Source organism: Chinchilla lanigera, unplaced genomic scaffold (assembly GCF_000276665.1).
Source record: "Chinchilla lanigera isolate Chin_1 unplaced genomic scaffold, ChiLan1.0 scaffold00007, whole genome shotgun sequence".
Classification (NCBI taxonomy): Eukaryota; Metazoa; Chordata; class Mammalia; order Rodentia; family Chinchillidae; genus Chinchilla; species Chinchilla lanigera.
Window position 1 is genome coordinate 11670967 of NW_004955408.1, and position 26068 is coordinate 11697034.

The 26068-nt window shown below is 45.3% G+C and overlaps 1 protein-coding gene and 1 long non-coding RNA gene across 4 annotated transcripts in view; one reads left to right on the forward strand and one right to left on the reverse strand.

Moving 5' to 3' along the window:
- The window catches only part of Adam19 (ADAM metallopeptidase domain 19), a 95094-nt gene that overhangs the window by 19669 nt on the left and 49357 nt on the right, over positions 1-26068 (reverse strand). For all 3 annotated transcript variants that reach the window (XM_005376236.2, XM_005376238.2, XM_013508800.1), the window contains exons 6-12: positions 17186-17378; positions 16302-16367; positions 12042-12113; positions 6595-6761; positions 4237-4321; positions 2773-2912; positions 497-674 (exon numbers count right to left, since the gene is read on the reverse strand). In XM_005376236.2, coding sequence (XP_005376293.1) covers positions 497-674; positions 2773-2912; positions 4237-4321; positions 6595-6761; positions 12042-12113; positions 16302-16367; positions 17186-17378 — 901 coding nt within the window. The remainder of the gene's footprint in view (positions 1-496; positions 675-2772; positions 2913-4236; positions 4322-6594; positions 6762-12041; positions 12114-16301; positions 16368-17185; positions 17379-26068) is intronic.
- On the forward strand, positions 12078-16286 carry LOC106147416. The gene is made up of 4 exons (XR_001232317.1): positions 12078-12136; positions 12260-12343; positions 13524-13582; positions 15706-16286. It is a non-coding gene; the product is annotated as an uncharacterized LOC106147416 (long non-coding RNA).

Below are 26068 nucleotides of genomic sequence, written 5' to 3' on the forward strand. Positions count from 1 at the left end.
TTACACAAAGACTGCCTCGGCTCCTTCCTCCCTGCAGCCCTTCAGCTCTTCCTCCATTCCTTTTCCATCACATCTTCTCTTGGGTAAACAGCATGAGCTTGTTATTTTAAGTATCCTCATAAGGCTCATGCTCAAGTTCATGAATCTGGATGTGTGGCTTCCAAAATAAGTTCAGTGCAGCTGCAGGGCCAAGGAGGCCATCTGAGCTCTAACAGAGGAGACGGGGCTACAGGATTGTGGTTTCTGGTAGACCAGATGCTCACCAGAACCCCACCCTGATCTTGGACACCACGAGTGCTAAACACAAGCCATGAAGACTGCAGAAGCAGTCCATCTGGAAGGCTTACTGACCACATTGTATATGGGGGCGGGGGTGTTGATAGTCCTGTAGGAAATGCCTGTGACTAAGAAATTTTGTCTACCGTATTCCCTTTTGACCTTAGGCTTGGAATCAATGCGTATTTCTCCCTCCTGCCAGCACCGCGGTGACACTCACATCTTCCTCCCCGCAGTCACACTCTTCCCCGTCTTCCAGGAACCCGTTCCCACACCACCGGCCTCCATAAAGCGTCCTGGTGTCCGGCATGTTGGAGAGACACATTCCACCTCCTGACTGCAGGTACCTATCGAGCTCCTTCTTGTTGCATCCATTGAAGACTCTGGGAAAGGGGTCGCTGGCAGAGAACAATGAAGGAAGTAGTTGAGGATTTGCATATCCAACAGCCAGAAGAGCTGCCAGCCGTGCTATGAGGCTGATTCCAGCTGGGCCCCCGAAGTGCCACATGCACACGGTCTATCCCCTTTGAACATGCATCAGTCAGTACCTTCACTTAGAATGCTTTCACGCCTCACCCCGAAACACTAACCATCTCACAGTATTTTATTTTCCTTACTCTGCATGGTAAAGGTATTTGAAAAGAAGAGCACCTTCTGTCATTTGAGGGAGTCGCAATAAAAAAAGATTGTGAATGTGTTACAACAGGTCTCAAGCCTCAGAGCCGACCCAAACTTCTCCTAAAGGCAGTACCAGGTGGATATTCTTTTGTTACAGAGGACCAGGCCAACAGAAACTGAGATCATGGGTTTAATTTCTCCAGGGACCAATGATTTGTTCTCTGTTCTGGAATGCAGAGCACACTTCAAACTGAGCTAGCCAACTCACACATATGTACCATCTATCCCAAGAGTCTGATTTCTCAGCCCCTCACTACTGGGAAAAAGAACCCAAACTAGTAGTTCCCTCTTCTCTGCAGTTTTGTTTTCCATGGTTTTAGTTACCCATCTTAAATGGAAAATTCCAGAAATAACTTGTAGGTTTTAAATAACTTTTATTACAGTACATGGTTCTAATTGTTTTACTTTATTAGTTGTTGTTTTTAATGTCTAATCATACCTGCTTTACAAATTAAACTTTCTCATAGATATGTATGCAGAGAAAGAAAACCATAGGCTATAGAGTGTTAGTTATCTGTAGTTTCAGGTGTCTGGAATGTCTTTGAACATATTCCCTACAGGTAAGGGGAAACAACTGCAGCATGAGCAGAGTCTACAAAGGGAGAGTTACCCTGCTTCCGGTGCTGTAGAACAATTAAAGACTAAGCGCAGGAGAGTTTCATGCTACATGAGGAAAATTTATGAACAATTTGAACATAAATGAGAGAAGGAATTAATATAACTCTCAGCCACTTACCTACAGATACTAGTGAGATTGGGAGAGAAAGGAGTGGACCTACTGGTGAGCTCACAGGGACTTCAGCATGAACTGGGGAATTGTATTCTACATATCAACATCATCCTTCCTGAGTAATAGCCAGGAAGTGATGAGCAAACACTGCTCATGGGAGCTCCAGGGAACCGGGACTTCTCTGGGAGACACTGAGACATCATACTCTTCAACACATAAGCAGACCCTACTGATTTGGGGTGAAGGAACATAAAGTCCCAGCATAATGCTTGCCAAGGAGAAATTCAGGTCCTGGAAGAACCCAGTGATGTATGCTGAGTCCAGACCTTAGGTGGTAAGTCCTCTGAACAAACTCTGGAAATTTTTTCCAAGGATCTGGTTTAGAACATCCTTCATGACTACCAGAGAAGCAGTTGCCTGGTCCCTGGTCCTCATCGGTAGCCCCTGTGCAGTGCGCGGAGGGTCATTTTCCTTCAACTCATTCTGGAGGCTACATCAGAGCTTTCAAGTAAGGTTGGATGTAACAGTGCTAAACAAATTCCTTTGGGATGGAAGCACCAAGGGTTGTGGTTATGATCAAAGTGGGTCCTTGTCAAAAGTTAATGAAGGAAAAATGACCCATGTGGTCAGCTCAATTTTATGGCTAAAGACCCTAAGGTGAATTAAAACATAGAATATAGTGCATATGGTAAAGAATATAGCCGGGGTTTCATCAGCACTGAATCTCCTGCATGAAATCTGCTCCCTTCCACACATTTCCCTTCTTGGTGCTCTTCCAATTTGCTTTTTGAGACAGGGTCCTGCTATGTAATCCAGGCTGGGCTTGAACTCACTATGTAGCCCAAGCTGGTCTCGAACTCACAGAGATCCTCCTGCCTCAGCCTCCCCAGTGCTGGGATGACAGGTGTGTGACACCACGCCCGGCCTGGTGCTCTTCCAAATTCTTTGAAGTAAAACCCACATTTTCTCCAACACCCTCCTAGCATATTAAAAGCAGTTCCTCAAGGCCAGATGGCAGGAATATTTGGGTCACCCTGGCCATGCCTGCCTCCCCACCCTTCTCATCCTCACCCTTCCTGTTGACTCACCCAGTGGCAGCTGCCATGATGCATCCACCATCAGCAGGACTGGCAGAGCAGCAGCCTGTGGAATCGTGGGTCATGCCAAAGTTGTGGCCTATTTCGTGGGCTATGGTCGAAGCCACGCCAATGGCATTCTCAGAGTGGTCCTGCTCAGGGAGAGAGTTCCAGTGAAGGTCAAGGGTCAGCACTGTCTATCCCTCTCACCCTCAATCTCTGTCTTTTTCTAAGTTGAGCCTGGAAGCTCTCTACTGGTTCCTCTACCAAAGGGCAACCCAGGTTCGCCATGGTTGCTTTCCAACAGCAAGTTGAAAGCCACTGTCATTATCAGGAAATCCAATGGTTAAAAGCTAGTGCTTCCTGAGTTCTCCAACAGTGCAGACCATGTCTGTCCCACTGATGAATTGCTGGGCCAGTAAATGCTTTTCCCCATTCTTTCTCTTAACATATGTATCTCTTCAAAATATAAGAGAGTGGAAGGAGACACTGCCACAGGTCAACGTAGGGCATGTTTGTCCTGTTTTCTGACAGCACCACATGATAGATACTTTCCTGGCACCATGTGTGATTCTTGTCAAAAGCAGAAGCTAAAGAAATAGGAAACAAACCAGCAACCAAAGCAGGCCCAGGGGCAAGTGCCTGTTGCCCCCGTTACTTGGGAGACTGAGGGAACGGATCACTTGAGCCCAGGAGTTCAAGGCCATCCTGGGCAATGCAGCAAGCCCTTGTCTCAAAAAACACAGAAGCAACAAAAAGAGATCTACTGAACACATGTGGGTGTTTCTGGCACAATTTTGTTTAATTCCCATTCTTACCCTAAGATTATGAATTGTCAAATTACCTTTATTGTACAACTGAAGACACCTATTAACTCATCCAAAGCCGCGTAAATATTCTTTGAAACTAATCAGCTCTGACTCTAGAGCCTGGATTTTAACATTTTTTTTTTTTTTGTCAATAAATAAATACAGGGTGGGTGGACAGATAGATGGGCAGCAGGCTCCCATATATCCACTCACAGCTTCTAAGTGAATAGTCCTAATACTCTCACAAAGTCAGAGAGAATTTCAAAAGAAGAGGAATTGCCTGTGACTTTGGGACATGCCCTCCCTTTGTAATGACACACCTGACAATGCAGGACTTGGAATAAAAACACTCTCATTTCTCTCCTCTTACTATTTCCTGGCCCCTGGTGTGGAACATACGAGAGATCTAAAGATGTATGCATGAAATCACTTCACAGCTCTCCTGAGCTTGGGACAATCAAAAATAAACTACAATAAATGACAATTCACCCCTGGGTCCCTGTATTTCTTAGAACTTGATGACTTCACTTTAAAATATTGGCCTTCTTGACATCAGGGGTTTTTCTTTGGCAATAATACACATCAGATCCTTCTTTTCAAAGGTGACCTCCAGGCCTGGGAGGCAGTTTTGCACCTCCTGCAGCGCTGGCGTATGGCTGAGACTCACCGTGCTGACCCCTCCAGAATGGTGCATGGAGCACATGGTCCTGAGGAAGGCCAGGCCGATGGTGGTGCCGTGGAAAGGGACACCCCTGCAGGAGAGAAGAGGGGGTAAATGGGTCAGGCTGGGGCGCTGTCCCTGCGTGTCCAGGAGCAAGTGGCTGTCATGTGCTCTCTGGTCTCGCTGACATTTCCAGTCCATTCCCAAGGGGGTGGGGCCCTCGTATTCTGGCCAGCTGGCCAACTTTCAGGTCACCACACCACTTACTTCCTCTCATCTACTCCGTCTCTGCTCCAGAGAAAAGGAGAAAGCAGATAAAAGGTCACGTTTTCCCCACAGTAAGCCCTCGGCCAAGTCCCTGAAGGAAACGGCGGAGCCTGAAAGCTCCATCCCATGCCTGCTGCACAGGAAAAGCTCAGGAGAGCTAGGGAAGGGTGGTGGCACAGCATCTGATGCCAAAGTGAATCATGCCCACTTCCGCCAGCTGCCTGGTCCCAAGCCTTACCCCGGCTCTGCAGTGTGGGCCTTGGGGAACAGGGGAGGGCCATTAGGCAACAGCTGTAGGATGGATGCTTCATTCCCATGTCACCTTTGGGCCAAGGAAGCAGCTGTGTCCCATCGGGAGCCTCACAAAGTGCAGCCGGGGGCAGGGATGAGCTGTTTCTGCCTTTGTTTTGTAGCCGTGACCCTAATCCGCCAGTGGCCAGCTACGGTCTCCCTGGTCTGAACACATCCCTCTCTCAGCTGTATCCATCCAGGATAGAGGAAAAGGAATAAATGCAATACCAGTGCTTTTGTGCATGCCCCTAATGTGTCACCTACTTAAAGGACCTCTGGAAATTCATGAGGCGGTACACATCTGCATGTTTTTCTTCTTATCTAAACCATGATGTGTTTGACTATCTTATTTATTTTAGAATCTCTAAGAATTAGCACAGAATGTGACACATTATGCATGTTGAATAGGTACTAAACTCAAGGCACACTTATCTTCAGAGGAACAATCTGCACAGAAACATGCAAAATACGTCCCAATTTATATGAAGCCCTATTTATTACTTTTTAAACTTGGGCATGGCTCGGAGGAAGGCCTACTGGAAACACAGATTCAAGATCTGCCTAAAGCAGGATGTCTCCCCATTCAGGCCAAAAGCTTTGATGACCAAGAAGGACAGGACTGTAGCTCGGCTGCACAGCCATCCCCAGCGCTGCCACCACCACAGCAGGTTTTGGTACCCAGAGGCTCTTCCTGGCTGAATGTATAGTCAGAAGTAACCACTCAGAGCCTGGGCGTGGGGGACAGTTATTTCCCAGTTTCCTGCAGGTCAGTGGCCTGTGGGTTGGACACACTGGCTTGCTTGAGCTGCCGTGAGTGAAGGGGAATTGTCCTGGGTGCCATATAAAGTATATAATGTGGTTAAAGTATGTAAGTAACAAAACTCCCTTTCTTTTACATTTTTTTCTTATGACACAGGCAACACCAAACCCGTTGGTCACAGGTTAGATACACCTATAAGGGTCAACCAAGGTTTAAATGATTACTGACCCTGAGATATATTTAGGAAACACGTGAAAAAGGGTTTATTATCTCTGGGCCTTTTGTTGTATCTGCCTTCAAATACTTTGGAAGTCAACATGAATAAATACCAATAATCACCCTTAGTGGCACCCTGGAATGTCAGTTTCACACAGTGGCATGTACACAGACCTGCAGCAAATAACCTGGTGCTTCATGTGTCTTTTCCCAAGAAGAAATCATTGTAAGAAACACATATCACTTTCCAGTATGCTTACGCTGTGTTCAAGGAAGTATGGCAAGTCATAGTCTCTTTGTTTCAAAATGTGACTCCATCAGTTAGAATGTCTGTTCTTTTATCTCTGGGACCGATGAAAACCCAACCCAGTCCCCCCCCAGGGCCACCCTCCCACCAAGCACATGATTCCAGCTCTGTGTGCCACGGTGCCTCTCTCAGGCATTCAGCACCGAGCCCCTTGGAAGCAAATGAAGGGTGACTCAGGGGATCCCCTGTCCCGTGTCTGTGGTGGGAGATGAGTGCTTACAGCAGAACAAAACCTGTCCCCAAGTGGCCACGGCCAACTGCCAATCACTGCCTGACTACACACACAGCTGGCCCATTTGCTCAGCTGCTGCTGCTGAGATTTTTAATCATATCTTCTTAAGTGCGCTGGGTCCAGAGCGCATGCTGGAGAAATGCCTGCCTATCTGGACCCGGGATCCAGGAGGGCCTTGTACAACCAGTGCCCATCACCAGGCAAAGAAAGTCAAATGCCGAGAACATGCACGGTAGGCAGAGGCTCTGCAGCCAAAGCCGAGGCGGAGCACACAGGAAACGCGCTACTTACGTGATTAACTGAGCGTTGTCATGGCTCTTCTGGACCAGCAGCTTGCGCCTCCAGCTGAGAAATGATAAAAGCGTGGAGTAGGGATTCTCTGAAACTTCGCACTTATCCCCGTGAGTCCACACCTCCAAGCCCACCAGAGCAATCCGGATATTCAAGGATCGGTAAAACTGAAAAGACCAAAAAACTGTGGTTTCTATCAACACTATATGGGACATATCAGTCTCTTCCTCACCTTGAAACTCAGAACACAGGCTCCAGATTTCTCCTGTGCCCCTGGCTCCGAGGGGTACGGTTATTAATGACTTTTTTTGAGACAGGGAAAGTGCTGTTCTGAGAGGTTTGCGCAGTACTCTGGTGGCAGAACTGGGGTATCCTTGCTTAGAGAATGGAAGGCCAAGGTAGAACACAAAATTGGTTCAAATACATACAGGCCTATCGTGTGCAGGAAGGATGGGGGTTGACCCACATGGTCCAAGCAGGGACTGGGTTCAGAGGTAAAACAGACATGAAAATAAATTTCGTAGTATAATAGAAAAAAAGCATTTGAGAAAAGCTGGTCAGGGCTGAGCAATGTAGTGCACATCTATAATCCCAGCACTCAGGAGGCTGAGGCAGGAAGACCACTGTGAGTTCAAGGCCAACCTGAACTACATAGGGGGACACTCTCCCTGCACCAGGTGGTGTTTATGAGCAAGTTCAGATTTGAGATCTACAGTCTTCTATATAACCACTCTTGCCCCAGCTAGCCTAGCCCTTATCATTTTATGTGTACCTAAAAAAGCTCTCTTGTGTATGGATTAAAAAAAAAAAACTTTATACAGGTATAATCTACATAGCATAAAAACCACCCATTCTGAGTGGTTTACCAATCTTTTTAGTACCATTTTTGAGTATTTTCATCATGCCAGTAAGATCTTTCACATTCATATATGGCCATTTTCCATTCTTACCCTCAGCCCAGAGAAAAATTACTCTACTTTCTGTCTCTATAGATTTGCCTTTTCTGGACCTTTTCTTTTTTCCTTTTCTTTCTTTCTTTCTTTTAACAAATGGAATCATACAACACAGGTTTTTCCCCTGGTTTCTTTTGCCTAGTGCACTGTTTTTGAGAATCTTCCATGCTATAGGATGAATCACTCTGATCAGTTTGTCATTCCTTTTATTGTCAAATATATAATATCCCATTGTATAGATATGCTAAATTATGTTAGGGATTTTTAAAACTCTAAGATGTCTCAAAGTAAATGATACACAAAGAAATGGGAATAAATTTCTATCATCAAAAATGAATGACAAAGCCGGGGATATAGCTCAGCGGCATAAGTGTTTGCCTGGCAAGCCTGAGGTCATGAGTTCCATTCCCGGTACCAAAAACACAACAACAACAACAACAACAAAATGAATGACACAGCAGACAGACAAGCTCCCTCCAAAAGTTTCTTTTTTTGTTTTGGTTTTTTTTTTCTGGTATGGGGAATTGAACTTATGACCTTGCGCTTGCCAGGCAGGCGCTGTGCTGCTGAGCTAAATCCCTAGCCTCCTCCCTCCCAAAGTTTCCTTCCCCATCCCTGGATTATTGAGGTTGTGTGAAATGACAAAGGCCCTAAGTAATCCTTAGGGTTCTGTCCAACCAGGAGATCCCGAAATTCTATCATGCAGAGCTGACTGTCTGTCTCTGTAAGTCTAGGCTACACTAGCTTTATGACATGGAGTCTTTCACCTCATGTGCACAGAAGCAGGAGGTACTTCTCTTTAAAGCTATGCTACTGGAATGTGGTGATAAGCAGTTCTCTGATGGGTCTGATCTAGATGCTACTGAGCCAGTAGCTTTTTAAAAAGACCTACATAGACAGTGGTCACATGAGCAGGAGAGACTATCTTAACCTGAAATTAGCAGGTTCTGCCCCAGCTAAAAATAATAACCAGGACATCAGTGTTTGTCAAGCACTTTCTCCATACTAAGCACTGAGGAACCCAGGCAAAGTCTCAGCAGGAAATGGTGAAGCTGGAATAAAGACAGAGACCCCAGGCTCAGACACCACTCATGATCCTACTCCGTCCCAGCACTGCGCTTATTTACAGTGCCCGACCACCCACTTGCCTGCCCCCAGAATTGTGGCCTAAGATGGAATGAAGAGTCTACAAACATCCGTTTATTGCTCTATAAAATTTGATTTTGTTTTGTTTTGTGCTGCACCAATCTTGAAAGAGAACAAAGGTTTAGACTTCAGTTTGAATTTGCTTCACTAGGGAGATTTTTAAGGAAGTAAACTTGGGCTTTTTCAGTTAAGAGAAAATATTTTGGATTGGGCTCAAGATCCAGCAAACGAGGGTACTTCATTCCAGTTTGAGTTCAAGGATCCTTCAGTTCAAGTAGCTGGGTCAGCAAGCTCCAGAGCAGTGGGAGTGACTCACCTCAGCTGCTGGGGAGCGGCAGGAGGATACACAGAGGACCAGCCAGCCAGGCATGGGCTCTAGCCGAGGTCTGGGATTTGCAGCTGCCTCTCTTCTCCCTCCACGGATTTTCCTTTCCTTTCCTGGCTGAGATTGTAATTGGCACACTCCTTCTATTTTTTATCAGTGCCCCTGGTTTTCTTACCCAAACCAGCAAACGTTCACCAAGGAGGGACTCAACTTGCCTGGTCTTTAGAACAATAGATGTCACATACCCAGCAGGATCTGCCTTCTCTACAGCCCCCAGGGAAGTAAGCTCTCCTTGTTTTCCCAGATGTTGAGTGTTTGTGTTGCAGGATCATTTGAATGTCATCGTGGAGTGGGCTGGGAGCTAGAGAGAGAACTCCGCTATGTCTGGGAGAGGTCTTTCTTATGAAATGTCAGTGCCTGACTTTCTCCTGTCACTTGCCAGTGGCCTGTATTTCTAGAGCAAGTGAGGACAGAACAAAAATTTGGCTCAGAGAACCTCTCATCTAATGACTATGAAGAACTACTACATTTCCTTGCTAGTCCCTTAAAAAAGTTCTCTTTGCTATCCTGTACTGTTTGAAAAATGATTTCCCTTTTAGATCTGGGATCCATAAATCCCTGGCAGGCACACAGTTGAACTTTTAAAGCTTTATGAGTGTCCTGAAATTGTACAAGTCATATTATGAGATCAAAGACACTCCAAACACATCGAAAGCTACTTATTTAAAAACCACTCTAGTACTCTGTCAAGCAGCTAATACCATTCTAGGTCATTTTTTTATTTTTGTGTTTTATATTATAACAAATACCCTCTTTCATATATACAAAATATTTCCAAGTCCCAGACCAACCTGTTTAGTAACACTTCAAAATTTGGGCATTTCCTAAGTGTATTATGTAAAAGGTACTGAATTAGGAAAGTTACCCACTTACATAGTCTTTCTAAGGGACAAGAAATACTTCTAAGGCAGTTTTACATATGGAGACTGCAGACTGGCCCCAAACAACCCATTCCCCATTAAGGTTATATACCTTTCCCATCCAGACCCAATTCAATTCCTTCTAAGTCAGAGAACCAACAAGCTTTATACCTGGAAAATCTTAATACATTTTGAAATGCTATTGTGAAAGGTGTTGTTTCCCTAATTTCTCTCTCAATGAGTTTCTCATGTGTGTACAGGAAAGCCATTGATTTTCGAATGTTGACTTTGTATCCAGCTATGCTACTGAATTTGCTCATTAAATCTAAACGTTTGTTAGTGGAGTTTTTGGGGTTTTCTATGTAGAGAATTATGTCATCTGTAAATAGGGATAATTTCACTTCTTCCTTTCCTATCATTATTCCTTTTATTTCTTTCTCTTGTCTAATTGCTTTGGCTAAAGTTTCTAGTACTATGTTGAATAAGAATGGAGACAGTGGACATCCTTGTCTTGTTCCTGATTTTAGAGTGAAAGCTTTCAGTTTTTGTCCATTTAATATGATGTTGGCTGTTAGTTTGGCTTTTATTAGATTGAGATAAAGACCGTATTTCCGATTTTCTGTATGGTTTTTCAGCATGAGTGGGTGTTGAACTTTGTCAAAAGCTCTTTCTGCACCTATTGAGATGATCATATGATTTTTTGTCCTTGGCTCTGTTAATATGGTGTGTTACATTTATTGATTTATGTATACTGAACCATCCCTGCATCTGTGGGATGAATCCCAGTTGGTCATGCTGCATAATCTTCCTGATGATTTGCTTCATTCTGTTAGCCAGTATCTTACTGAGGACTTTTGCATCTATGTTCATTAGGAAGATTGGCCTGTAGTTCTTTCTTGGTTGGGTCCTTCTCTGGTTTTGGTGTGAGGGTAATGCTTGCTTCCAAGAATGAATTTGTGAGTATTGCTTCAATTTCAATTTCATTAAAGAGTTTGGGCAGTATTGGTGTTAAGTCTTCTCTAAATTTCTTGTAGAATTCAGCAGTGATTCCATCAGGGCCTGGGCTTTTCTTTGTTGGTAGGTTTTTAATTACATCTTCAATTTTGTTGATAGATATTATTTTATTTAGGATTTTTATATCTTCTTAATTCAACTTTGGTAATTAGTATGTATCTAGGAATCTGTATCTAGGAATCTGGAGAAATGCATTTCTGCTGCATTTTCCACCTTATTAGAATATAAGTTTTCAAAGATGATCTTCTGGATTTCTGTAGGGTCCATGGTGACTTCATCCTTTTCATTCTTAATTGACTAGACTTGAGTTTTTTCTTTCCTTTTTTGGTAAGATTGGCTAAGGGTTTGTCGATTTTATTTAATCTTTCAAAGAACCAACTCTTTGATTCACTGATTCTCTGTATCGTTTTTTCAGTGTCCAGTGTGCTAATTTCTGCTCTGATCTTTGTAATGTCTTCCCTTATATGAGCTTTTAGCTTAGTCTGTTCTTTTCCTAGAAGTTTGAGGTTCAACATTAAGTTGCTTATTTGTGCTTGTCTATTTCCCTGATATGGGTATTCACTGCTATAAATTTCCCTCTTAAAACTGCTTTCATTTTTTCTCATAAGTTCCGGTATGTCCTTAATACATTCTAAACTGGGCTCTTCCCTGCTCTCAGTTCCTAAGAAGCCAGAGAAGAGAGGAGAAGCAATCGGAGAACAACAGTGCTCTGGTCAGTATAGAGCAGTCTGTTTCTATCTGATGTTTACACAGACAGTAGAACAGGATTTCATTTTTTAAAAACCCCCTCAGAAAAATAGAAATAACTGAAAGTGATTGATTTAGGCCAATACTCTACTTTGTAAACTGAAACAAAGCAAACCAAGAGCAAAATTAAAAACTACAACCTAAAGAAGATGAGTTACTTACCTAACGCCACAGCGTTCAGAGGTGGTCCTGGCCACATTGAGCCTCTATGGCATTGCTCATTCCCTTTCACAAACTGGATGGTCAGTCCAATAGAAGGCAGCTCAGGTACATGTGATCTCCTGTCCTGCAACCCCTCTGAGGTCCTGGCACCTCTCCCACAAAGTACACACCTGGTCTCACCTTATCAACATAGTTGGCAATTTCCATGAGCTTGTGTTTGGTAGCAACCTGGTCTCGTCGATTCTTCTGAAACTGAAAGGAACAAACAGAACCAGGTGAGACCTCAGAGCCACTCCCAAGACCCTTCCTATGCCCCACCTCTAGTCTTTGAATTTGTTCTTATTTTCTTCTCTCTTTTATAAACATTCATTTTTATGAAACTGTCTTCCCTACTACAGTGACAGCTCCTGGAGAGCAGGACTTGGGTGATTCCATCTTGGTATTTGTATACCAGCTCAGTCGGCAGCACAGAGGAGTCACAGGTAGTGAATCAAATCATCTTCTAACCCTTGATGTAAATCTTTATTTTCCTGTCCTTAAAATTACCAGGCCTCTGGCGAACTCCCATTTTGGCTTAGAAAATGACCAGTCTGAAACTTGTCTTGGTCATCATCCCAACTTGAAGCCACCACCACACAGATCTCATGAAGCTCCCCTACATGTTTTCAACCAACATTGGGAAAATCATTGCTGGACAACTGCTACAGGCCAGGCACTGTGCTTAGTTAGCACCAGGTAGGACACAATATGGTGAGAAGACCAGAATGTTGAGAGGAAATAACCGTAATGCTGGATTCTTCATGTGTATTTAAGGAGTACACACTTAAAATGGGCTTAGAAATCTTCCCTAGAAAACAAGAAATAACTGCAATAGGAGGCCATATAAATGACACATGTTGGGTTTTGGCAACATCTCACAGGTGCTAGCAATTAGGCTTCATCTTACACACCAGTCAAGATGTGTGTGTGCACACCAGTCACACCACCTTGCACACCAGACTAACAGGCAGTGCCTTCTACAGTAGGAAGAATTCTGAGACCACTTACAACTGAAATTAGACATCCCTAATTGAGCCCAGAAAAGAGTGCCACACTTGATTAGAAATGTCTGCCACAGATAACAGAAGGAGGATATATCAGCATAAATGTACTATTCCTGCCTCAAAAGGATATACTGTATCTCTTTCAGCTACAGTAATGAAGAAAACCCTTGCAATGCAAAGATGTGATTATTCTGTAAGTGGAACTTAAATATGCAAAGAATGGGTAGATGTTGTATGCTATTATTATCATATAGATTGAGTACATATTTGGTTTACCATAGATATGTACTATGTATGTTACTTTAATCCCAATCCTAGCCCAGTAAAGCCATGATAGTTGAAGAAGTATATCATGTTGTCCAAAACAGTCTGAAGCAGGAGTCAGTAAACTTTTTGTTAATAAATATTTCATGTTTTGTGAGCCATACTACTTCTGTCATGATTACTCAGCTCTGCCTTAGAGGCCTGGAAGTAGCCATGAACAATAATAAACCAATGGGCTTGGCTGGGTTCCAGTAAACTGTTTACAAAAGCACGTGGTGAACTGGATTGGGCCGTGAGCTGTAACTTGCAAATCCCGGATTAAAAAAAACTAATACTTCAATCTTACATTTTCTAGGGTAACAGCAGAAGCACAGCAGGGAGCACCACCATGCTATCCTTGCTTCCTCACATCCGGTTGGTATCATGCGGTATCAGAGGCTTGTGTTCACAGCTGTCCTGTCCCCTCCTCCAACATTACACCCTATTCTTTGTTCCCCTAGGTTTCTGTTTCACCTAGGACAGGAATATGCAGAGAACCACCCCAGGAGTTCCCACCTGGACCCAGGGAGGGAGGTGCTGCTTGCTTATTTTTTCTGCTAACCACTCTCCTAGGCAGCAGGACTGTGTTTCACTTTCCCAATCGGAATCTCCACTCCCTGCTCTGAGTTCAGAGCCCAGAGCAGAAGGCTGTACCAACTCAGTGCCATGCTGTAAATCACAGAAGAGCGGACCTCCCCTTTTCTGTCTTCCTGTCCTCCCCCCGGTTAATTATCAGAAATATATTTCTGCCTGCAGAGGATGAGAAGCCCCTGGCGGAGGGAGTGAAAGAGGTGGGGACAAGGCTGATTCCTGAGCCTGTGAATACAGCTTGCCCTATTACACGCCCCCCACACACACACCTCTCACACGCATCCAGTAAAGCCTTCAGCTGAGGGTTCCCAGCCCTTGAGAAACTGAACATATTCTCTTATCCACAGTGGCTGAGTCATAGCCCTGCAGGGAGCCCTGGTCTGGCACTAAACAGACCCGTCTCTGTTACAGGAAGTGGGTCCAGGTGATACCACAGCACTGGGGGCTCCCTGAGCAGACGCTTTTTTCGCTGCTCTCACTGTGACTCTGGCTGTCTGGAAAGATCCCTTTCTCTGCCCCACGCTGCTTCTGTGCCTGCTGCAGACGCATAGCCAATGCACCTTACATCCTGCACCCAGCACAACAGTTGTGGTGTTTGCCTAGGACGTGTGAGACCCTGGACTCAGCGTCACAAAATAAAAACCAAAGAGCAAATCTTATACCAAAGTGCCACTGGGGAGAGTGCAAAGTAAAGAAAAAACATCCCTCCTTTAAACTAGAACAGCTGGGTTTCTATATCCTGATTACTGGGGTCCCCAGGAACTTTTATCTGCTCAAAGGATTCTGTGGCAGAAAAAACATGGCTGAAGACTTGATTCTTAGGTAATCTTCAGTGTAACGCTTAAATGGGAAAATGTCCTGGGGTTGGAGGAGCTCACTTCTTCTCAGTAACCCTTCCTATAGGGCAGTTTTGCAGGGCAGGGGCTAGCGCAGAGTCTCCACTGGTTTGAAATTTGCTTAGTTTTTTTCCCTACCTTCCGCCCCCTTCTTATATATACATTTGCCTTTAGAGAGGAAACAAAAGACATAGAGAATGAGAGAGAGAGACAGAGAGAAAGAGAGACAGAGACAGAGAGAGACAGAGACAGAGACAGGTTGGAAAAACCAGTATCAGCATCAGTTAAAAAGCTAAACTTCTCTCAAAGCTGAACGCGGGGTTCCCTCCATGGAATGCCCCTCCCTCCATTTCTCCTCCCTGTTAAAGCCTCCCTGTCCTTAAACAGTTCAAGGGCCCCCCTCCTTCTGCAGCTAACAGTGAAAGGAGCCTTCAAGCCTAGGGTCCAGCACTCCTCTCAACAGCTGGCCCTGCCTCCAAGGGCTCAAGGGTTCACGCTTTGGGACTGTGGGCTACACACAGCTGCCTCAGCATGAGACCTTTGGGGTAATCCCGTTAGCACGGGGAAAGTAGACAGGTGGGAGTTGTAATGAGCCTTGTGCTCAGGGAACCCAGGCAAGGTCACAAGGGGTAAGGGCACAAGTGCTCAGCGCATCATGGTGGCCCAGTGTGCAGAATCTGTGGTTGGTTGTGTGGCTGAGTCACTCACAACATAAAGTGAGAACCTGAGGTAACTCCTGATAAACTGAAGCCATTTTTCAGGCATCATTTTCAACATTACTACCTCCGAGAAGCCTCCTCCGGGTGCCCAGGTCATGCTAGACTCCCGTTCCTTGCACTCTAACACCACCTGGGCATCATTTTATTGGTTGGCATATTTTGGGACTACTATAGTTTTTGTGCCATTTCTAAAACCTCTATGCTGCCAGTGATGGGTCTGGCTTTTTGAGATCTGTGTAGAAAATCAGGAAATCATGGATGAATAAATAAAATGAATGAAAGAGAAAGCTAAGTCGTAGAGCCTAACTAATTTAAGAAGTGTGAGTTAAAGGCTATCTTATTTTTCTTTTAGGTCAACAGCTCCCAAACGCACCTGGGCCTCAGAGTTATCCAGAGGTCTTATTGCAGCGGAGGATTTAGTTTGTCTAGGGTAGAATGCATGAATACGCATCTTTCACAAGTTTCCAGCTGCTACAAAGGCTGCAGGTTTGGGGACTGTGTTTTGTGAACCCTAGCTTCTTATTTGGTACCAATATAGTTATAAAAATGAAACCATACACAGGCCAAAAAAAGGTATTAAATCAGATGATGGAGAATATATTTATCTTTATAAAACAAAATTTTAAAAATTTCTATAGTGAAGATATGGACTCCTTTAAAAAAAGGACATCAGAAGGTTTTCAGATGCCATCTGAGAAATGTCAGTCCAGATAACTGTCCTGGTTTTCCATCTGATTAGTGTACTGAGCTAGAGAAGGCTTCCCTCAGTGGATTCTTCCCTCTTGGCTTTTTAAAATGGCAACAAGAGCCTCTGGTCAGATTTAAGGTCAAAATTATATGATAAACCGGAGAAAGATGAATGCATCAGCATCTCCCCAAAGTAGCTGGAAGTCTAAAACAGCTATCAAGAGAGTAGTTTTTTGCTAAAACGTGTCACCTCCCTCTTACCTCTGCATAATCCGCCACGAGGTAAAGCTCCACATACTTCATGGAGTATAAATCTTCCCTTTTCATCTGAGGAAGAAATGTAAACACATCAGAGCTGGGAAAATGGTGGATTTGGACTCATTTCCAAAAACTACTGAGAAACACAAGCAGTTAGTAAGCAGTGGGCCTTCCTACACATTCTGTATGCGGATGCAGGAGACATGCATGGCTGCAGCCACCTCGCCCTGCCTGTGCCCCGCACCTGCCGTTTGCTTATGGCTGGACACTGTTCCTGGCCATGGGATCCAGCCCTTTATTCTCAAAAAAGAACAAGCTGAGCTGGCTGGGACAGGCAGCCTGGAGGCCAGCACACACCGAGGGAACACACCGCTGACCAAGTTCCCAAGTAACCTTTGGGCCACATACTGCTATTTTCAGTATAAACAAATAACATTTTGTGCATAGGAGGGAAGTGGCTATTTCAACAGGGGAGGCTTTTTTTCACCTTTTCTCATTTCTGAAAGCCACTTCTCAGAGTATTTTAAATGGAGTGTTTTTCTCTGAAGCGGTTATTTTCTTGGAGTGTATCTCATACTCAACAGTGATTTAGAATAAATGAAGAAAGCTCTTTGCTCCTTCTTAGCCATTTTCCTTCCATTTAAAAATACCCCTGGGAGGGCTGGGTGTGTAGCTCAGCAGCATAAGCACTTGCCTGGCAAGACTGAGGTCATGAGTTCGATTCCAGGTACCAAAAAAAAAAAACCCTGGGAAGGCTAAGGATATAGCTCAGCCGCACAGGTGCCTGTCTGGCAAGCGCAATCCTGAGTTTGATTTAAAAAAAAAAAAAAGAAAGAAGACAGAAATACCCCCAGGCTGACCACTACACAGGTACCTTGGACACTCACCCTGCGAGGTCGGTTCTTGGTATGGTTTGTAAACAGAAGACCCCATTCCCTGGTGCTGTGGGGGGGGTGACTGATCCCACAGCTCCCAGGGGGCAGCTTGAGATGTTCAGATCTGTAAATAAGGTGTTGGCTCGCGTTGTCAGGGAGAGGCTCGATGATGTAGCTGAGGTTACTGCTCACCGTAATCAGTCCTCTGTGGGTAGAAGAAACACAATCTTTGGTCGGAGATGATGGCCCTGGAAAAGTTCCTCTCCTATGCCCATATGCAAAATGGCTCCACTGGTTTGATCATTGGCTCTTCCCCTTATTATGGGGCTATGCACCTCTTTGTGAGGGTTTGATGCAAGCTCAGACCTTCTTTCCAGAAAAACGTATGTGTATAGGAGACACGGCACACGATGGCAAGGCACTCGGATGTCCTTATCTCACCACAAGATGCAAGTTCAGAACCCTAGACAAGAGAAGCTCAAAAGGGTCCTTTAAAAACTGTACCCAGGACAGTTAACACTGATAAAGGAAGTTAGGACAGGGACTCCAAAAGGCTCCCAAAGTAAGCATGGCAAAGGACAAATCACAGGGCAAAACTTTACAGACTCTGACTTAGGCTCAGAGTTTAGCACAACATTCCCTTTTTTTTTTTTTTTTTTTTTTTTTTTCTCCAGTACCAGGAACCGAACTCACGACCTTGCACTTGCCAAGCAGGCGCTGTGCTGCTGAGCTAAATCCCCAGCCCCAGCACAACATTCTCTTTAACAAACATCTTAAATCAGTCTAAGCCTCAGTTTTCTCATCCCTAAAAACAGAAATAACTTACTAACTTATCGGAACTCTTATATTATTAAATGAAACATGGGTCCCTTGTGCTTGGAAGCCAAACCTAGAGATGTACTATGGATGAAATTTCTACAAGTCCCAACTGCTCTATGCTGGCAAGACAGCTGCTTGGTAAAGGGACACCCACAAACAAGCACATGCGACCTCTTCCCCCTTGATAGGAGACTAGCATTGTTCAGTCTATTCTTTCATGCAGCTTTTACATGGTTTATCTGTAATCTAAACACAAGCCTTGTAGTCACAAGCATTTACTCCTGGGTATCTACAGGGGATTGGTTGTAGAACACCCAAAAATATCAAAATCACAGATGCTCAAATTCCCTATAAAAATGGGGCAGACCTTGCATATAACTTATTCTAAGAATAAGTCATCTCTAGTTACGTATCATACCAAATGTATAATGTAAATAATATGTAAATAGTTGTAGTGCTATACTGTTTAGGGATTAATGCCAAGAAAAAAAAATGGTTGTATTCAGTACAGTTGAAAACTATTTTTCCAAGATGTTTGATTCATGCTTGGTTGAATCTGCAAATGGAAAATCTACAGGTACAGAGGACAAACTCTCAGCCATGGTCCAAAGGAGAACAGCCAATCATTCCACAAATGTCTTCTAGGCTCCTGAGCTAGGCATCATGCTAGTTGCTGAGGATGGAGTCGTGAGTTAGGCAAACAAAGCGCCTGCCCTGGGGAAGCAAGCACAGAGTCTAAACATGGGACTACATTACTGTAAACGCAGAACAGAGAGTGTAAAAAGCCTTTATCAGCTCTGACACAGATGGGTTAAGTGCAGTTGCAAAGAGACATCTTCGAGACCGCAGAAGGCTAATCTGGATGCCACACTGACTAGCTGCTTCTCTCAGAGGTCCTCAGGAGGCTAGGGTAAGACGCAGGCCCACCTGCCACCCCCAACGCAGTGAGATGAACACTTAGGCCGGGGAATGTACTTGAGGCTCTGGGAAGCAGGAAGCCCAGGAGGGGTTCCTGGGCACTGGCAGCATTTTACACACTCCAAACCTCATTCGTGCTCTCAGTCCTCCAGAGAGCTCCAAACTTTCAGTACTGTATCCCCGACTCAGTCTCTGCCACTCACGCCAGCAGGGCCTCTCTCTCACATTTGGGCCACTACCCCTTGGGCTCCCCACCCACCCAAGCTTTGTCTGTGGAGAAAAGCGTATGATCCTCCCAGAAAAGACAGCAGGACGCTGCAGTCTCCAGCAGCACTCTCTGGATCCCACCCCTGGCTGACCTCATCCTGAGCCTGATGACTTCCCTTCGGCCTCACCCATGCTAACGTAGCAGTATCTGCCCAGCCCTCGGCAGGATGCCCAGGTGCTCCCTCAGCAGCTGGGAGTGGGAGTGGGCAAAGAGCAAGGGGTCACATCCACTCCCTATACTGCACAGGAAAGGGCACAGCGAGAGCTGCTGCGGACATCCTGTTCCCAGGCTATCTTCCATCTCCACTGCCCAAGGCCTCTCCTACCACCTTGATTTTCCCTAATGGGCAAAACACAGGGCTGAAACACAAGCCAATGGATAGTCCTATTTACACCAGGATGTAGCTGCTGACCTTACCTCTAGTGAGCGGAAAGTTTCACACTGGAATTAGTGAAAGTTCCAACATTAGAGCCACAGGTGGAGCTGACCCAGCATCACCTAAGCAAGCCTCTGGGCCAAAGAGAACAGAGCTACAGTGTGGGGCATGGCAAATCATCGTCATATTACTTACTGAGCCTTTGCTGTGGACCAGGCACTACATTAACCATTGTATCACTCCTGCTTGCTTTGGTGATGCTTATAAATATAATCTCCAGTGACATAAGTAAGAAAATTAAGGCTTCTCAAGGTTAAATAATTGACTGAAAGTCGCACAGGTAGCAAGAATAAAAGCAGGAGTTGGACCGTCATCTTCTGTTTCCGAGTCTCACAGACTGACCTACACTGCCTCTACCACTGGAGCCCTATAGCATGAATCAGGAAGGTATCCCAGTTTACAGACGGCTGCTAGCGACAGTGCTAGAGACAGACAGAGAAGAGATTCTCTTCTGATGTGTGATTGGCCTATTCACGTATGACCCCAGGTTCCTAGCGCATCAGAAGGCACAGGAGGCATCTGGTCTACTTTCTGCCCTCAGAGCCTGAGAACTAACCACATGCCCCCATTGTGTTTACAAATGTTACTCTTAAGTCCTTTTCCACATTACACTGTAAGATAGGCACCAAAACAAATATTGCTTTACAGGTGAGGAAGATGAGAATCAGAAGCCCTCACAAGCGGTCTGAGCCCAAAGATTTGAGGACCACAGGCTCTGGATCCCATCTCCCTAACCTCTCTGCTATCTGTCTCCCTCAGTGAGATCCCAACCAGCAGGCCAGAGATCCCTGGGATCAGCGCTCCCAGAGCTACGGATCAGGACATTCTCCAGAGTGCAGTAAAAGCCCAGATGTCCTGGCCAATCTAAGAGACTAAGACTCTGTAAGCCTTAGGTCCCACCGGTAATTCCTTGCACAGCAGCACTCGGGGACTTGGGCTGGGGACCCACAGTCCACAGCCGGCACCTGCAGGGCCTGAGCAGCTCTTCCAGGAGTGGGCAGATTCCAGTTCAGAAAAAACAAGCATGGAAGGACACGGAAGCTCCTTCCAGCAACCAGTCTGCGGCCACTGACCTCCTTCCTCTCACCGTGGCAGCCAGTGTCTCACCCCATGTGCCAGTTGCAACCCTCCTGGACTACCTGGAGACGGAGGACAAACGATCCGAGCCCCAGAACTTCACAGTGAACCCCAGCTTTGCCAATGGGGAAATTTCTGAGAACGTGGTTGAAAGCTCTCCCTTGTCACCCCCTGGAACTCCTCCAGCTGGACTCCCCCCATGCACCCACTAATGGTTTAGTCTTCTAAGAGCCTTGGTTGGTTTAACTGGCTAGGTGTTTGCATTGGCAGAGGCAGAGGTCAGCCAGCAGGCGGAGGCTGAGGGCCCAGGAGGCTGGGCAGCCGGGACTTCATGAGCTTTCCTTCACTTTGCTCTCCAGCTTACTGTTCCTTGGTAAGAGCGTGATACAATGAAACTGCACAGAGGAACCCGGGCGGGCCAGGCCAGGTGGGCAGCAAGCGATTCATGGCAAACTCATGAATGCCGGAGGCACACACCGGACTCCCCCAAAGAACTAGACAAGAACGGCTTCCTTGGAATTTCACAGCTAAACCCACAAGCCAGACCCATCATTCCTATATCCAGTGCTTCCCTAATTAACTGCTCCGGTACGCTTCCTTCTCCTCCCAATCTGCATCCATGGGAAAAGGGTTGCAGGGGATTTGAAAGGCAGCATAGCAGGGCGAAAAGGTTCTGCCTCTGCTGTCTCCTAGCCGTGTAGTTGGTTAGCAAAAGTACTGCCATCTTACAGGTGGCTCTGATAATAGACTGAAGCAGTAGACAATATTTACTAATAATCAAGCCAGTATTTTAATAGATGGTAGTCATCGGACATGTACTATATATCAAGCAAGGTGCAAAGTGCTGTATTTGTTAGCTACTCAACACCCCTGCACTGAGTGCCTAAAGAGTTTTCTCTCACTGCTGGAACTAAATAGCCAACACCTAAAGTTAAAGGAGAAAAGGCTTATTTAGCTCACAGTTTATAGAGGTTTCAGTCCATAATCAGCTGGCTCCAAGGCAGGGTGGCGTGGCAGAAGGGCAACATTTCATGGTGGCGGAAGACAGCAAAAGCAACAAGAGCAAAAGGGGAGAAAGCAAGCCTCTTTTCCTCCCTTACGTTGTAAGCAGGCTGCCACCCCTAGGGCAGGTGTATGTAGCACTCACACCATCTCCATGCCCTCCTCTTGCACAGGATGAGGATGTTTACAAAGTGAGGACCCTGGCTCCCCCCTGAGTGGCTTAGTTAAACTTCTAAACTTCTCAAGTTGACACAATGTATCAACAATTACACCTGCAGTGTGACAGGCACTGTTCTACCTGTTAGGGATACGACGTGATCAAAACAAAGTCCCTGCAGTCAAGAAGCTGGCGTTCATCCTCTAACGTGAAGCCATCGATGACCTCATCCCATTTTACAAGTGAGACAACTCAGGCTAGAGAACAATAGTAACTTGTCAAGTTTTACACCAAGAACTGTCTGACTCTAGAAACTAGGCTTGTTACAACTTTATGGTACTGTCCTCTGAGGGCTTAACACACACAGCATCTGACACAGAGGTGGCACTTCTCTCTTCTGCAGAGGAAAGCCACATTTTCAAAGGGCAGAGGCCACGCCCCTTCTTAGGCCTGGCTGTTTGTACACGGGCCACCTCCCACCTTGTGCTCCCATCTCCTTGAGATTCGGCCCCTTCTCCTACCCCCCAGAGCTGCCCATGCTAAAGGAGTTGGGTCTTTTGTTGTTGTTTTGTTTCTTTGATTTTTGGTACCAGGAACTAAACTCACAACCTCGTGCTTGCTAGGCAGATGTTGTGCCACTGGACTATATCCCCAGCCCTAAAGAAGGCTTTTGATAATCTGGTCTGCTCTGGTTACATGGAAGAGAGGAAAACTCAGAATAAAAGGAACTTTTCCCAAGTCACCCAGTGAGTACATGTAGACCCAGGGGCAGATCCTGGGTCTCCTAATGTGTAAGCTTGTTCTCCTGGGGTGGAGCCCTCACACCAACCCCCACTGTCCTCATCCCCCTCCCAGGATCGAGACACACAGCTGAGTAGGGCCCGGAGAGGTAGCAGCCTGGCCATGACAGAGCTAAGGAAAAAGGAAATCAAAGAAATCACACAGCAGGGACATGCAGAGTTAGATCTCAAAGGCTCTCTTGACTCCTAACTTTGAGCTCATTCCAAATATGCTATCATGTGCATATTTGCATACATTCTCCTGCATTTACCCTCCATGTTATAATGTCTTTCCCTCTCTCACAGACTCTGAGTCCAGGGACTAGCGCATAATCACACTGAGTAGAAGCCCCAGATGCTGAAAGATAGAGCTGCTGTGTAATATATGAGGAAGCCCTTAATTATATGACTAAGGAGGATTTATTGCCTATGTAGTTATGCTTGCCAGACATTAATACATAAGATACTAAGCAACCATTAAAATAATTTCTTAGATCTACATACACTTAAGACATAATTCTAAGTTGGAAAAAGCTGCAATGTATAGGATCATCTCATTTGCGTGAATAAATATACAATTACATATGGTTTTCAACTACATTTAACCTCAAAGGTGATTACAGATGAGAAGTGGGATTGGCTAAAAGAATAGGGCAGAACAGCGACTTTCCACTATTTTTAGTTTATATGTATCTATATGATGTGAATGTTTAACACTAAACCTGCACTGGGTATGTGATAACAATTTTTAATAAGCGTTGTCTTTAAAGATAAACAACTCACTGATCAGGTACCCTTCCTGCTCATAGACAGTGAGCTAAGTAGACACACACACACACACACACACATACACACACATTCACACACAGAGTTTTCCAGAATACACAGGCTCAGTCAAAGATACTGACTAGATTTCTTCACAAATAATAATTACACTTTACATTTATATCATGTGTTAATTACAAAACATTTGTGCATGCAAGAAGTTCTTAAAATATTTAGAGGATGAGTCTTTAGTCTGAGACAGGGTTGGGGTTCTGGACGTTTAGAATATCCAATGAAATGCTATGCCACGTCCTTTCAGTTGCATAATTATGAGTATCCATAGCTTCCACCCAGTTCTCAAAGGGGTCAAGGAACCAAATGAGGTTACAAAGCATTATACTACATAGCCAGGTTCTTTTCGGCAAGGAATATTTCCAGAAGGATGATAAGAAACTGCTAACAATGGCAAAGAGGGGAAATCTGGAAACCTGGGCTAAGAAAAAAGACATATCTTTCATCGTGCACTTTTTTGTACTATATGAATTTATTTTTACTCTGGCCAGGTACTACTTTTTCAATTATAAAGCAAACTAAAGAATTGTTTGAAGGAAAGAGAAGGCCCGGAAAACACCTATAACCACTCTCTTTCCTCTGCCTTTTTATCACCAGCCTGAAGGTTCCACCTGCCATAAATCCTCCCCATTCACTCCAATCACAGGGACTGTGTTTCCAGGCAAGAACAATAGCGGCGGCGATTTTCCACTGCACCACGGCTTTATGAGCCTTGGGAAAGACTCGCGTGTAAAGGCCATGGCTGTAAACGCTGCTGCTGTGGCAGCTGCTCCTCCTCCAGGGTCCGAACAGAGCCATCTGGCATGAGCTTCCAGCTCTTAAATCCGTCCACCCACAATCGTGGTCTCTTAAGGTGTGTGGTGAGAGGTGGGTGGAGCCCTCCAGACGGAAGCGTGCAAAGCAGAAACGCAGGGGCAGCTCGCTCTGCTTACTGCTGTCAGCCCGGCTGTTGGAATGATTTACAAGGGGCCAAGCCAAGTTTCTACTGCTCCAGACGAAGGGGATGAAGGAAGAGGCAGACAGAGGCAGGTCACACCTGCATGTTCCTTTCCTTCCTTTTTGTTTACTTGTAGACTGCAGGTGGCAGTGGCTGGGCGTGTAAACACCACCGAGAGGCCAGCTGATTTGACCCAATCAGGTCACTGAGAGGGGGATTTGAGGCCATTCTGTTAGGGTTTCCAAGCCAAAACTTATTTCCTGCCTAATTTCCTCTAGAGACTCACCACACAGCCTTACAGCAAAAACATGGCCCAATTTATAAACAGACACGTGGGACCTGCAGTGAGAAGGGCCTTCAATTTTTATGTGAACCTGGCTAACTCTTAGCATGGCCTCGCTGTTATAAGCGGATACAAATTCCATATGCTTGTAAAGTGTTACAGAATTAACTGAGAACAGTCTCTACCATGTCTGTTGCTCATGCACATTTTACCGATGAGGAAGTGGAGAGCTCTGGAAATGACAAGGCCTATTTTCTCTCCACCTGCATGGGGGATGGGCATACAGTAGACACCCAATATTAATTTGTTGAATGAAATAAGTTCTGTAGTCCCTGAATGAGGGAACTGATAAAGCCAGGAAGAATCCACAGTGGAGCCACTGCCTACCGCGTCACAAAAGCTCATGGTGGGCAAGTACTATATTCCTATTTCTGCCTCCAAGAGCCTCATGCTGGTAGCTTGTGCTTGGTCGCGATGGAAGTGTCTTTACCAGCCTACAGGCAGATGCTACAAATTAGAGCTTCTGGGGACTGAGCTAGTTTACCAGCACAATGGGTACAGGACAGAAGATCAAAACCCGAGCAACTGGGATAGGCAATTAGAATCCAGGTGTTTTTAGATGATCATCTCAAAAAACAAATGAATACAGGAGAGTATGAGGAATCTAAATAAACGATATTTATCACTTCTATGATGCACAGGGTAGATCCTAAGTATGCAAGGCACGAGGGCAGGCTGGGGGAAGAAACCAGTATCTGAGATATAGCTCATATTTTCAAGGAACACATAGCTTAGCTGCACACAGTAATGTGCACATGTGTCACCTGGGGGGTCTTGGGAAATGCAGACAAGAATCCAGTAGTTCTGGGTGGAGCCTAAGAGAAAGCTCCCTGCTGACATTGTTGTGTCCATCTTGGAAAAGCCAGAGGCTAGACAGTGGCGGCAAACCATGGCACGCGTGTCACAGCAGGCTGTTTGTATCACTGAAAGCTCTAGGAGGTTCGCAGTGGCTGGCCGAGATTACTGTACTGGGGGCTCGCTATGCACCAGTGCAGGCTGATGGTGAGATGTGTTAACACATTTCATCTTCACAACCCCACACATTCTTTTTGTCCACATTTTGCCAACGAGTCCATGTAGCCCAGCTGGGAAACCCCAAAGTATCCCAGCTGGTAAACTGCTACTGGTTCAAACCCAAATAGTCTGGCTTGGAGAAGGAAATGCTGCTCTTTTTTTTAAAGTTAAGTTTACTGGTGCAACTTAGATATACATAATGCTCATATGCATCATAGGGAATTTGTGCCTGTATATGATATAGCTTGACTCCTCTTTTTTCCCAGTCCCCTCCCGCTCCCTTCAACCCCTCTTCCTCTCATTTACAA